This window comes from Haplochromis burtoni, unplaced genomic scaffold (genome assembly GCF_018398535.1).
Source record: "Haplochromis burtoni strain Fernald_Lab_line unplaced genomic scaffold, NCSU_Asbu1 Contig_237, whole genome shotgun sequence".
NCBI classification, from domain to species: domain Eukaryota; kingdom Metazoa; phylum Chordata; class Actinopteri; order Cichliformes; family Cichlidae; genus Haplochromis; species Haplochromis burtoni.
The window spans coordinates 963,966-975,863 of record NW_024582598.1 but is presented as its reverse complement, the minus strand read 5'-3'; the positions used below and the strand labels follow the sequence as shown (position 1 = coordinate 975,863).

Sequence of the window (11,898 nt, the reverse complement as noted above, 5' to 3'; positions counted from 1 at the left end):
ATTGCACATAAGAGAGACTAAGCAAAGGCATAGTGTATTGGAATTGTGTTTGTCCGTGTGTGTGGTCATCTGCAAAGTCTTTGTTGTGGAGTCTGACAGCAGTTAGAAGGAAAGTCCTGTGGCATCGCTCTGTCCCACATCGTGGGTGCTGCAGCCTGCCCCTGAAGGAGCTGCTCAGTGCCTTCAGAGTCTCCTGCATGGAGTGGAAGATGTTGTTGTCATGGAGAAATATATTCCATGATTTCTTTTTTTTTAACTCAAATTGCTTCAATTGGCCTCTCTGAAGTTCAACATAACTGTGGGATCAATTGGACAGAGAACAGCCAACATCCAAAGAAGAGCTTCAAATGTGCTTGAAGAAGCCTGGAGAACTATTCCTAAAGACTACTTAAAGAAATGTCAGGAAAGCTGCTGTACTGATGGGCCGATTGATCCAAATATCAATATTGCACTGCTATGTTTAGTTGTGCTGCAGTTATGTGACTCGGAGGCACTGAGAAGAGCTGTAAAGCTTTGTTTTATTGGAAATGAAAAAACATTCCTCAAACATGAACAATTTCTGAACTTAATAATAATACTGATCCCCATGGGGAAATTACTCCTCTGCATTTGACCCATTCACTCAGTGAAGCAGTGGGCAGCCACTAAGCAGGCGCACCAGGGAGCAGTGTGTAGGGACGGTACCTTGCTCAGGGATACCTCAGGGTTGTCATGTGAGGGCTGTGTGCAGGCAGGAATGGTGGACCCAAAGTGCAGACACTCGGAGGCAAAACATGAACTCGAAACAGCTTTAATGCTGAACTAAAAAAAAGTTACAAAACTGAGAATCCAAAAATAAACTCAGGCAGACAGACAGAACACACAGCACAGACACAGAGAAACACAGGGCTTAAATACACAGAGGGAGCAATCAGGGAATGGGTAACAGGAGGGAAACACAGCTGGGGCAAATCAGCAAAACCAGATACATTAACATGGACCTTCAAAGTAAAACAGGAAACACAACACAGAGGCGCAGACTTGACACAGGGATACAGCGACTATAGAACAGAACAGAACACCAGGGCCCTGTTTCAGGAAGCCGGTTTAGAAAACTCAGAGTGAAAAACGATACTCAGGGTTGAGTAACCCCGAACTGTCCAACTCGGAATATTCGGTTTCAGAAAGGCTGATAACAAGTTAGTTCAGTCAACGCGGAGTTGCTTTAACCCCAAGTTAAGCGCGCGCACGAGGATACATAAAGCCCTGATAAGCGGAGCACAGATTAAGCGAGTCACCATGGAGACGGAGGGAAAGAAGGCGCGGTCAATGTATTTTACAGCGCTTGAGGCCGAAATTCTGATGGCAGCATATGCCGATAACATGCAAATTCCGCGGAAAAAAGTAAAGTTAGCCATAGCTGCAAAAGACAGGGAGCATGCATGGCAAAACATAGCCGACAGAGTCAATGCGTGAGTGTTAATTTAAACATTGATCTAGGGATTTCCACCCATTTAACACGTTATTTTATCATATGTTATTTTATTTGTTATTTTATACATTTTATTTTGTGATGTGATGTGAGCGCAGGTGCAACCCAACAGGCCCCAAACGTGCCTGGCAGCAAGTAAAAATGAAATATAAAAATATAGTCCAAACAGGTAAGGTGTAATTGTATTATGAGCCATAGTGCTTGGTCTGTTTGTCCTATGTAAATCAATTGCAGTTAGAGGCTACATTAATTTTCTTTCTGTAAGCACTTATTGAAATTATCTGAGCACATTACAAGTACATATTTGCTTACTCTGTATGCTCAAATGTGGCCCGTTATAGCCAACAGAAAAAAAGCGGAGGCCCGAAAAACAGGTGGGGGTCCTCCACCACCACCACTCACAGAGGCTGAGCAGTTGGCCCTCAGCCAAAACAGTGGGCGCCCTGTGGCCGAAGGCATCTCTGCGGGGACATCCTCTGAGTCAATAACCCCGCAAGACACAAGTGCCTACATAGGGGGTAAATTCAAAATAATACATGATGTGCATACATCCTTTCTTCACAGTCACCTTTGCAGTGCTCTCATTCATTTGATAAACTCTTTACCATAATGGATTATTTTGTAGTGAAGTATTTTCCTACTGATTTTGCCTTCCCTCAGTCTTGGTTGTCTTTGAGAGCATAATGACAATGAAGTGTAAGGTGATTGGTATGTTTGTTAATTGCCATTTGGTCCCTTGTAAGTTATAAGTGACCTGTATAAACCTCATATTCTATCAGTTGATGGTGGTGGTGTACTGCATCTGGTGCAGCCTCCTGTTGAGCCAGACCAACATGCAGTTGTGAGTAATACTCCACAGATTATATGAGTTTACAGTAGAACAGCAATGTTGTTTATTTCTTTACTACAGGAAAATAATGAAGAAACATTGACAGCTGTTACAGAGGAGGAAGCAACAGAGACACTTTATGAGGTTTACATCTTTTAATACTTTGTGTACAGGAAACACAGGTGACCAATAAAGCCAGTTGAACATAAAATCTGTTTATTCTTCTTTCAACATGTTGAGGTGATGGGTCAAAAGAAATGATTGTGACATATGGTGTCTCTGACTGCGCTTCCATCTTGTATGTCCGTGGGAGGGTCAGGATGTTCATGGTTTGGATCACTGCTGATGTTTGGTTCAGAAGGACAGTGTTCTCCTCTAATTGTGGCAATGTTGTGAAGAATCACACATGCCACAATAATGTCACATGCCCTTTCTGGGGTGACCCTGAGTCTTTGCAGGCACTGGAACCGGGCCTTAAGCATTCCGATAGTCATTTCAATTCTGGCTCTTGTCCTGCAATTAGCCAGATTATATCGCTGCTGTGGGCCCGGTTCAGGGTCAGGGTAAGGGGTAAGCAAATAGGGTAAACATGGATACCCCCTATCACCAAGCAAGTAGCCAGTGAACTCTCCTAAGACAGAAGGATACACTTCAGTTCAAATGTCCCTGAAGCAATTGGTCTTTATATATTTTAAAGTATTCTCAACTCACCATGTCCAAATTTTGTGCTCAGTGTACATTCACGGAATATTTGTGAGTCATGGACAGAGCCTGGCCACTTGGCTTCCACATTTGTGATAATGTTGGCAGCATCACATATGATCTTCACAGTGCAGAGAACACAAATTAGCATCCATTACTATAATGAAATAATTGTTAGTTTGAAATGCTACAGGGAACTATGTACCTGTACATTAATGCTGTGGAAAGACTTCCTGTTCACATAGTCTCCTTCATTTACTGAAGGAGCAATGATTGGAATGTGAGTGCCATCTGTACAGCCAATCACGCCTGGGAACCCTGAAAATAAATGTAAAATTTAAGTAGTAGTTCAAGTATCACCACATCATGAATTAAGTTTTGTTCATCCTGTACCTGCAATTTTGTGGCATCCCTCTTTGATAAATCTTGTGGGTCTATGACCGGGGAACACCACAAACGAGTACAGGAGACGTTTCAGTGCAACTGTAACATTCCTGACTGCCCGACAGACGGTAGCCTTGGAAACGTGCTCAGCGTCACCAATATTATACAGAAAGCTCCCGTTTGCAAAAAACCGAAGTGCAATACAAATAATATGTAATGAACTGAGAGCATGTCCGCGATGTGTCACATGCGTAATATATGGCCTGAGGATGTTATTCAAATAACTTATAGATTGTGCTGAGAAACGGTAACGTTCGCACAGAAAATCATCAGGAAATGATAAAATGTCCAAACGCGCTCTGATCACTCTCTCCCGGCGGAGAGCTCTGCGGAGAATTTGGGCTTCACGATCTACTGGCTCTTCAAGGAAGGAGCACGCCATGTCTGACACTTCCTACTGTCAGGTTTCCGACAAAGGGGCGGAGACAGTCAGGGTTAGTTGTAGTAAACCTGCTAGGGGGCAGGTTAGCTTCACGGCGTGTGTCGTCATAGTGACTCACTCAGGCTTCAGCTGAACTCGCTTTGTGAAACCGAAAACCCAGAGTTTTCGTTAACTCAGGGTATACTTACTCAGTTTTTCCACTAAACCGGCTTCCTGAAACAGGGCCCTGAACACTAACAAAACCTAAACTAAGATTAAACCTATAACCCATAAGGCAAAGCTAGAATAATGAAATGAACAAAATCAAAGAACCAATAAAAGACAAAACACTGGGTCAACGGCCCAGACACCCTAACAAGGGTAGCCGTTCAGTGGATTCTAACCCCCGACCTTCCGATTATGGGGCGACCACTCTACCCTACTGCGCTATCCCTGCTTTTTGCTTGGCTGGTCAATTTATGTTATATAACACTTTAAAACCACTGCAGCTGGCCCAAAGTACATATTTACATTCCAGGACTCTTAAAAAAGCAAGAAAGGTTAGTTTTATTGTGAAATATTATGGAGTTCTCAGTGATTTAGTGGTGATTAAAATGTGTCCAGAATTTGGCAAATTGATGACAATTTATTTCAGAAATCATGACACACATAAGATGTCTTTATAAGTTAAAAGTAATGGTATTGGCAATACTGGACCTCTGCTTGGTATCAGATCAATATTGAAATTTGCAGTATTACACAGTCCTAAGTTCAGGATTAACAGTGATCATAACAAATATTGACTTTCAAGCTCCTTAGAATTGTACAAAGTCTGCTTTTGCCTTATATACTCTACTTCTATGCATATATGCATAAAGCCTTGCTTCATGCCTACAGCTGAAATACTTATCATGTGTAAAAACTATATATCTACACCATGCTGAGTGCAATTTCTCTGCAGGGCATTTGGGTTCCTGCTCTAAATAGAAAAGGGTTGATTGCACTTGCACACACATGTGTTGACAGGAAATCTTATATATTTATATATTAGGTTAAAGAATGCGTAAATTCACATAAAACAAACAGAATGTTAAAAGGAGAACAACATTACAGCAAGAAACACACAATGCGTGTGCTGCAAGTTCCCCCTGAGAATCCCACAGTCATGGCAGGACAACTAAAATGTGTGTCAAACAGTGCCACTTCCTTTGTGCTTAACCCTGCAGGGTTTAATGGTTTGTTTGAGCTTGATGAAAGTGCAGATATGAAAAAGTGAGATTTCATTTTGTGGCCATCTGAGCCACAGTGAGATGAAGCTTGTATACTACACTGCCAATATGTCGTTTCATGCAGCAGATTCAATTTTACAGTTAATGAAGTTTTATCATCTTAAATATTATGGACAAAATTTCATGGCTTGTTATTGCGATGAAAAAAGAAAACCCTGCAAACACGACTGACTTTTTTGACACACAGACAAGTAAACATTTGATCATCTTCAAAACAATACTAATTAATAAGGTGGTACACATAGAAAAATGCTTAAAAGAAAATATGATTTCAAAAACATTTATTCAATAAATCTATAAAAAGCTGCAATGCTGTGAAGAAAAGTGTACCCATGACGTCAGAAGCTCTCATTTCCTTAGCAGTAATAAGTGTTGCACAAGTTCCCAACAGTCTTTGACATCAGCTTCCTTAAATTTATAACTACCGTCTTACACAGGAACTGATTGTGAACTCAAAGTTAAGTCCAAGGCTGCAGCCTGCACACTGCCTGAGCAGCATAACTACAGCAACAACACAATTTGCACCCACAGCTGCTGTTCAAGACACACATGTGTTATTCTTGACTCTAAACTTTCCTTTGACAGACAAATCTGTTCTGTTGTTGAAGATAGCTAAAGATAGGGAAAAGTCCAAAACTTTATTGCATCTGGATAACTGTAACTCCCAAGTCTCCTCCAATCTCTTTTGACATCGTTGGAGATAGTTTGAAATTCAGCAGCAACACTGTCAATTGACTCCAAAAAAATATAAATACCATTCCAGCCCTGGCCTCACTGCTCTCCATTTTAGAAGTCAGTTTAAGATTGTATTTAGTGTTTCTAAGGCTCTTGATGGTCAGGACCCATCTGCATAGCACCAGTCTCATTCATTTGCATTCTTTACATGTCCTGGGGTCACGCCTCAAACTAAAAGATATCAGAGCTTATGCAGTCACTGCTCCACATTTGTGGGATCAGCTGCAAGTTGATTTTGAAGTCTAGGCACAGAAATCCACCTTTATGTTCCAGCCCACAGAGAAAGGGCATGTGTGTATTAGTATCCTAGATTCCTACAGTTTTAAAAAATAATTTGGTGTTGTTGCTCCAAACAAGGCCTCACCATTTATTTTTACACAGACTTTCATAATGAGACACTAAAAAACATTCTTTAATGAGATGAAATGGATCTTCATCTCAGGGCATGCGTGATGTAGACTGACCAATCAGGCTAACATGTAGCTGCAAAAACTGTGCATCTTTGGAACTGATTTTAAAGAAGAAACATAAATAAATGACTAAAAACACGAGTTGACATATTGCAAGATATTTCTAGCACTTGTAGCTGTGCTCTTATCAGAACAACGCAGAAACTGACTGTGGTGACACAGTGACTGTATGACAAACAATGAAAACCACGAGGACAGGAAGATGAAATTGTCTGGTTAGCTAATAATGCACTGGTTGCTTATGTTGGTGTGCAGCTTAAACAAAGTTGTTGTTTTTTTAAATGTATGTATTGTGCCCTACATAAAGAAGGCACAGCTTATAAGACTGCTTTGTGATTTTTTGATTGCTTTAATGCAGAATTACATTCTTTCAGGTCATCATACTGAGTCCCAAAATGGGTTTTTATTTTACAAAGGGAAATTCTTTCTTTCATTATTTCCCTTTGGCAGCTGAAATCCCAAAGTTGCTACACATTTGCAGAAATATTACAAGACCTTATTGTTTCTCTTTTTGATAGGTGGAGTGTGTGTATAAGTGCGTGTATGATACTTTTACTTCTTATCATTTTAAGCCAAAAAAGAGATCCTTGTTGGTTTGACTTTCAGGGTAAGTAGATTTTACACATTATCATATTATATGTGACAATGATATTCATCCTGTGGATAAATATAAATGCCTGAATATATCACTATGTATAAAATATGTAAATCTAGGAATTTGTCGACCTGTTGACTGAGTTGTGTTTGCAACGTCAGATGATGAGTGTCATGGCAGCACTGTGTGTGAACATGTTGAGAACCAACATGTTACTGAGTATCTTCATTCTTTCAGGTGAGTTGTTTTTATTTCAGAGACATTACTCCAACATTTGAACATCTGCATGCATGCTAATATTTTCCACATTATTTTAATCTAGACACTAAATTCCTAAATTCACAGGCGCTCTGGCTGCTTGTCCTGAGGATTCAGCTTTACTCGTCACTACACCAGAGCAGATGGAAGCACTGAGTGGATCTTGTCTCCAAATCCCATGTAACTTTAGAGCTAAACCAGAAAAGGCTTTTAATGGGAGAAGAGCAGTTGCTGGAGTGTGGATTAAAAGTGACAGTAGACTTTTAATAGATCCAAACAATGTGATCTACAACAGTAGTGGAGCAGTTAGCATCTATCCAATGAAAATTACTGGGAACCTGAGTCAGAGAGACTGCACCACTCTGTTTTCTGATTTATCCACCAAGTACACAGACACATACTTCTTCAGAGTAGAGAGTGAACCATTCAAGGCGACAGCTTACTGTGATCATCTTCAAATTACAGTTAGAGGTAAGAGAGTTTATAATAAATAACAAATTATATTATTTATATTGTTATAGAAAACTTTAAATCATCATCATAAATCACAGGGCTGAAAGTTAGAGTAGAGAGAGGGAAAATGCTGTGCTGGAGTCATAACCAAGAAAAGAACTAGGTATAAATGTGGAAATTCAGAACATATGTCTATTTATTTAGATGACACCACCTCGACTTCACAAAGAGTGTTTGTGTTTGTTGTACCCTGTCCCAATGTGCATGATTGGCTGGAAAGAAATATGATCCACATTTTACAGCCCTAAAATGAGCCCAGAAATGTTATAATCATCAAATCTCAGTTGTAGAAAAGAGGTTGCAGTTTAAAAGTAATAACTGTGGTGGTGTGACTGTATTCCAGCGTCAACAACTGATAGCAGAAATGTACTCGTGTGTTTCAGCACAGAACTTTCTCCAGAGCATGTGAGGTGCAATAATGAAGCTCGATTATATATTTAAGAGTAGATTTAATATGAAATGCAAAACTCTGTCATCTGGGACCAATCGGATTACTTTAGTGTGCCTAAATTGTTTTCACAGGGACTGAGCACAAGTACTTATTTGCTTCAATTCTAGGCGTATAAGATGTATCAATGCAGATGGCGATCCTCATTGATAGGTTTGTATTTTCAAAAAATCCACAGGAAAATGAAGGTGGTTTGAGTACTTGAGTAAAACGTAGTTTTTGTCAGCACAATAACATCATCACTGCTGAAGATCCAATCACAAAGATTTACAGGGTGAGTTGAAAGAGTGGCGTGAACTGAACCACCATCACTGAGTAGCTTTAAAGTATTTTTCCTCAAATTTATCAGAATTGGTTTATTTTTCCATTGAGCACAATGCTATTTTTTGAGACATTATTGTTCCCAAGTATGTATTATTATTAAATAATGTAATGAGATTACACCTCTATGCCAATGAGTCCTCAAAGCGCAAAGCTTAAAAACTACACACTTGTAAGTACACAACTGTATTTGAATGGTTATCAGCCTTGTGTACTAAAATCCAAATAATACCTGTATTAATTTGATGTGTCTGTTGTGAAACCACAGATTCTCCTTGGAGGCCCAATATTACAATCCCAGGTGATCTGAAGGAGAAGGAGTCTGTCACTATAACCTGCTCAGCTCTCACTCCCTGTCCACACTCCCCTCCTCAACTCACCTGGAATCTCCAACAAGACTCTCACAACAAAATAGAGGAAAACACAGATGGAAGCTTTACAACTAAAATCCAGCAGAACATCACTCTGTCAGACACACATGATGGAAAGAAGATCAGCTGCTCTGCCAGATATCCTGTGAACCAAGGAAAAGACACCAAGACAGCAGAGACAGAAGAGACTCTCAATGTTTCATGTAGGACTTGAAGGCCTTATCTTTTAGAGAAAACCTTAATAAAGAGCCTCTTCTCTCTTTGTGCACCTTTATTCACTCCAAAATCTCTTCCAGACCCTCCCAGGCTGATCAGTCCCACTGGTCCTGTATCAGTGGGCAGCATGGTGACTCTAACCTGTTCCTGCCAGGCAAACCCTCCTGTTGACAGCTATGTCTGGTTCATGACCAGTGGTGATAAACTGGAGATGATCAAAGCTGACACAAAGGTTTACAGCTTTGAGGTGACCAAACTCGATCGAGACAAATTGTTTTACTGCAGCTGCGGGAATCATCTGGACATCCAGATATCAGCAGGCAGTCAGCTGCTGTTTGAAGGTAAACACAGGAATTGCATTTGTGAGGAGTCATTTTCCATCAAGGAGTTGACTGTGCTGTCGCATTGCAGGTGATGAACACTGGGGGAAAATGACTGTAATGAAGACTGTGGGAATCATAATACTTGTCAGCACACTGGTCATCTTTGAGTGGTGAGGCATTTCAAATGTATTTACATGAGTTACAGCATTAATTATAATGTAACCAAAATCAAATGAGAAGCTTTCCTCCTTTCTAACTTGTTCCCACCTTTTTCTTTCAGCTGGTTTAGATCGAGACGTCCCAACAAACCAGAGGCAGAAAGATAAGCAGAGCTTATAGTCTAACAACTAAAGTGTCTGCAAGTCTCATGAGGAAGTATAACCTAAGGAAGTAAAAACTTAAAACATCCCTGCATTTACTGCCACGGTTAGCAAGAAACAAAAGCTTGTACAAGTTTCTAAAATTCTCTGTTGTTTTAATGGTAGTACAGAAGAAAGGTGTAAATACTAGTGTCCTCACCAAATGTAGAGCACAGAGCATACCGAGCAGCCACATGATAGAAAGGCAGTTGTTGCTGGTTTTGAAAAGTGCCACTGTGCAGCATTTAAAAGCTAAAGAAATATATATTACCCAATACTGGGTGGCAGAATCCTAATTCCCAAAAAAAGCATATCACTGATGTGTAAATGCACTTGTTTTTTCTACCATCATGATCAGTTTGATTCATCCACAAAACCACAGAATACACTTTAAGAGTTTCATGTAACACTTGAAACTCTTAAAGACAAATTCATATAATAAACAAAAGCACTGATGAAAACAACTGATCTAGCCAATTATATATATTTAGAAAAAGATTCATTACTATAGCTTTAACAATAGCAACAGAGAAACATTATCACCTTCATAGTACCAATGATGAATTAAGTAAATTCCGGACATTAGCAAACTTATGGATAAAGACTGTGACCTGGATGATTTTGGTTGTCGTGTGTTTGTTCTGCTTTGTGTTTGTCCATGTCATCTTTCAAAAATAAAAACAATCTTTATTGATTTCATGATTTTCGACTGATTGCAGAAACCTTTTTTTCCTCTTTAAAGGTCCACTTTGTGAGTGAACTGGATGCATGTGTTTCACAACATGTAGTTTTAAAGAGAGGAAACTGGAGTAGGGATGGGTATCGTTTAGGTTTTATCGGATACCGGTGCCAAACCGGTACTTTTGAAACGGTGCAGGTGCTTAAACGGTGCTCAAACTGGTGCTTAAAGAATAGAAAACACAAACTTTGTCCTAAAACCTCTCATGTTTAGCTGTTTTTTTTGTAAAAAGATAACAATGTTAGCCTTTTCTGCAGCTATGGGGCATATATGGTATCACTCTTGGCTGGAAGCAGTGCTTAAACAATGGAAAGAAAAACACAAACTTTGTCCAAAAACCTAGTTGCTAGTTGCTAGTTCATCTTACGTGCATTAATGTAATAACGTGGTTAGCCTACTCAACGTAAATTACACACGAACAACATTAAGCTACTCACTCAGAGAAGAACGGCTGCTGCTGCCATCATCATCCGTCATCATTTCTGCTACACTGGCAGGGCTAGGGGCCAGGACTCTCCTCTTCGGGTTTTTGGGGGATGTTGCTCCAGGTCAGATAACAGGCAACCCACCAGCACTCGGTTTGCGCAGTGGCGTGTCTAGAAAATTTTTGTTGGGGGGGGCCAGGTAGGGGCACAGATTTGGAAAAGGGTGGCAGATATAATTGGCAGATGATGTTAAAAAAAAATTCTACCAACTGTTAGTATTTTTACTGACATATAATGCATATATGTTTTGGGCAAAAACATTTTTGAATATTAAAATACGAACATTTCTAACATACAATTGGCAAATTAGCCAATGCCAATGCAAAACTTTATCTGCCTATTAAAAAAAGAAGATAATCTTCTCACAAACTGGTGTTTGATTTTGAAACAGGAAAAAAGTGGGGAAACAAATGAAAAGACTAACATTTGAATGAAACCTGAAAGCAAGTAAATACTTTCTATGCTGCTTTATGATAAACTTTGGTAATATTGATGTATAAAGAACAACACTCGCTGATGATGAAATACAGTCAGCTGGCATGGTGACACTGCCAGTATTAACCTGCAGGGCTGGACTGGGACAGAAAATCGGGCATTTTGACTAGAGACCGGCCCACCAGGTATTAAAGCCATAAAGCCTTTGAATGAAAACAAACGCTGTTGTGACAGTGATGCACACTGTCTTGTTGGTATATGTATGATTTCTATGCATTTTAAGTCAGATAAAAACTTTGTTCGCAAGATTCAGATAATTATTTAATAAAAGCTAAATATTTTAAATGAGAATAAGAAAGAAAAGTATTTCTTTGTGCCCCCCTTTCCCTGTTAATGCCCCCCTGGCCCCCTGGCAAAACTTTGCTAGATCCGCCCCTGCACAGTTACCAGCTGTCAGCTACTTAAAAAAAGGATCCTGGTGTAATTTGTCTCTCAGAAACAGTTCATAACTTCCCTTCAACTCATTCATGTCAC

At 39.8% G+C, this 11,898-nt stretch overlaps 2 protein-coding genes and 1 long non-coding RNA gene across 3 annotated transcripts; 2 read left to right on the top strand and 1 right to left on the bottom strand.

The window, feature by feature from the left end:
* The first annotated feature begins 1,777 nt into the window (after window positions 1-1,777).
* LOC121815536 lies at window positions 1,778-2,873 on the top strand. Its single transcript, XR_006055164.1, has 2 exons — window positions 1,778-1,989; window positions 2,382-2,873. It is a non-coding gene; the product is annotated as an uncharacterized LOC121815536 (long non-coding RNA).
* Window positions 2,337-4,065, bottom strand: LOC102308980 (putative nuclease HARBI1). The gene is made up of 4 exons (XM_005944410.3): window positions 3,396-4,065; window positions 3,208-3,320; window positions 3,012-3,123; window positions 2,337-2,931 (listed from the first exon to the last, which is right to left on the bottom strand). Exons 1-4 carry the CDS (start codon window positions 3,826-3,828, stop codon window positions 2,549-2,551), a joined length of 1,041 nt encoding a protein of 346 aa, XP_005944472.2. The 5' UTR covers window positions 3,829-4,065; the 3' UTR covers window positions 2,337-2,548.
* A 2,744-nt stretch (window positions 4,066-6,809) lies between these two features.
* Window positions 6,810-10,399, top strand: LOC121815535 (myelin-associated glycoprotein-like). The gene is made up of 7 exons (XM_042227002.1): window positions 6,810-6,908; window positions 7,016-7,133; window positions 7,242-7,625; window positions 8,705-9,010; window positions 9,104-9,364; window positions 9,435-9,516; window positions 9,627-10,399. Exons 2-7 carry the CDS (start codon window positions 7,058-7,060, stop codon window positions 9,670-9,672), a joined length of 1,155 nt encoding a protein of 384 aa, XP_042082936.1. The 5' UTR covers window positions 6,810-6,908; window positions 7,016-7,057; the 3' UTR covers window positions 9,673-10,399.
* The last annotated feature ends 1,499 nt before the right edge of the window (window positions 10,400-11,898 follow it).

What these genes read in the sequence shown, in the direction of transcription:
- LOC121815535 (XM_042227002.1), top strand. Translation starts at nt 7,058, where the DNA reads ATGATGAGTGTCATGGCAGCACTGTGTGTGAACATGTTGAGAACCAAC. An exon ending in TCTTCAAATTACAGTTAGAG is followed by an intron (nt 7,626 to 8,704) that starts GTAAGAGAGTTT and finishes GTGAAACCACAG; the next exon opens with ATTCTCCTTGGAGGCCCAAT. An exon ending in ACACTGGTCATCTTTGAGTG is followed by an intron (nt 9,517 to 9,626) that starts GTGAGGCATTTC and finishes TTTTTCTTTCAG; the next exon opens with CTGGTTTAGATCGAGACGTC.
- LOC102308980 (XM_005944410.3), bottom strand. Translation starts at nt 3,828, where the DNA reads ATGGCGTGCTCCTTCCTTGAAGAGCCAGTAGATCGTGAAGCCCAAATT. An exon ending in GGGATGCCACAAAATTGCAG is followed by an intron (nt 3,321 to 3,395) that starts GTACAGGATGAA and finishes ATTTATTTTCAG; the next exon opens with GGTTCCCAGGCGTGATTGGC. An exon ending in TCCACAGCATTAATGTACAG is followed by an intron (nt 3,124 to 3,207) that starts GTACATAGTTCC and finishes TGCACTGTGAAG; the next exon opens with ATCATATGTGATGCTGCCAA.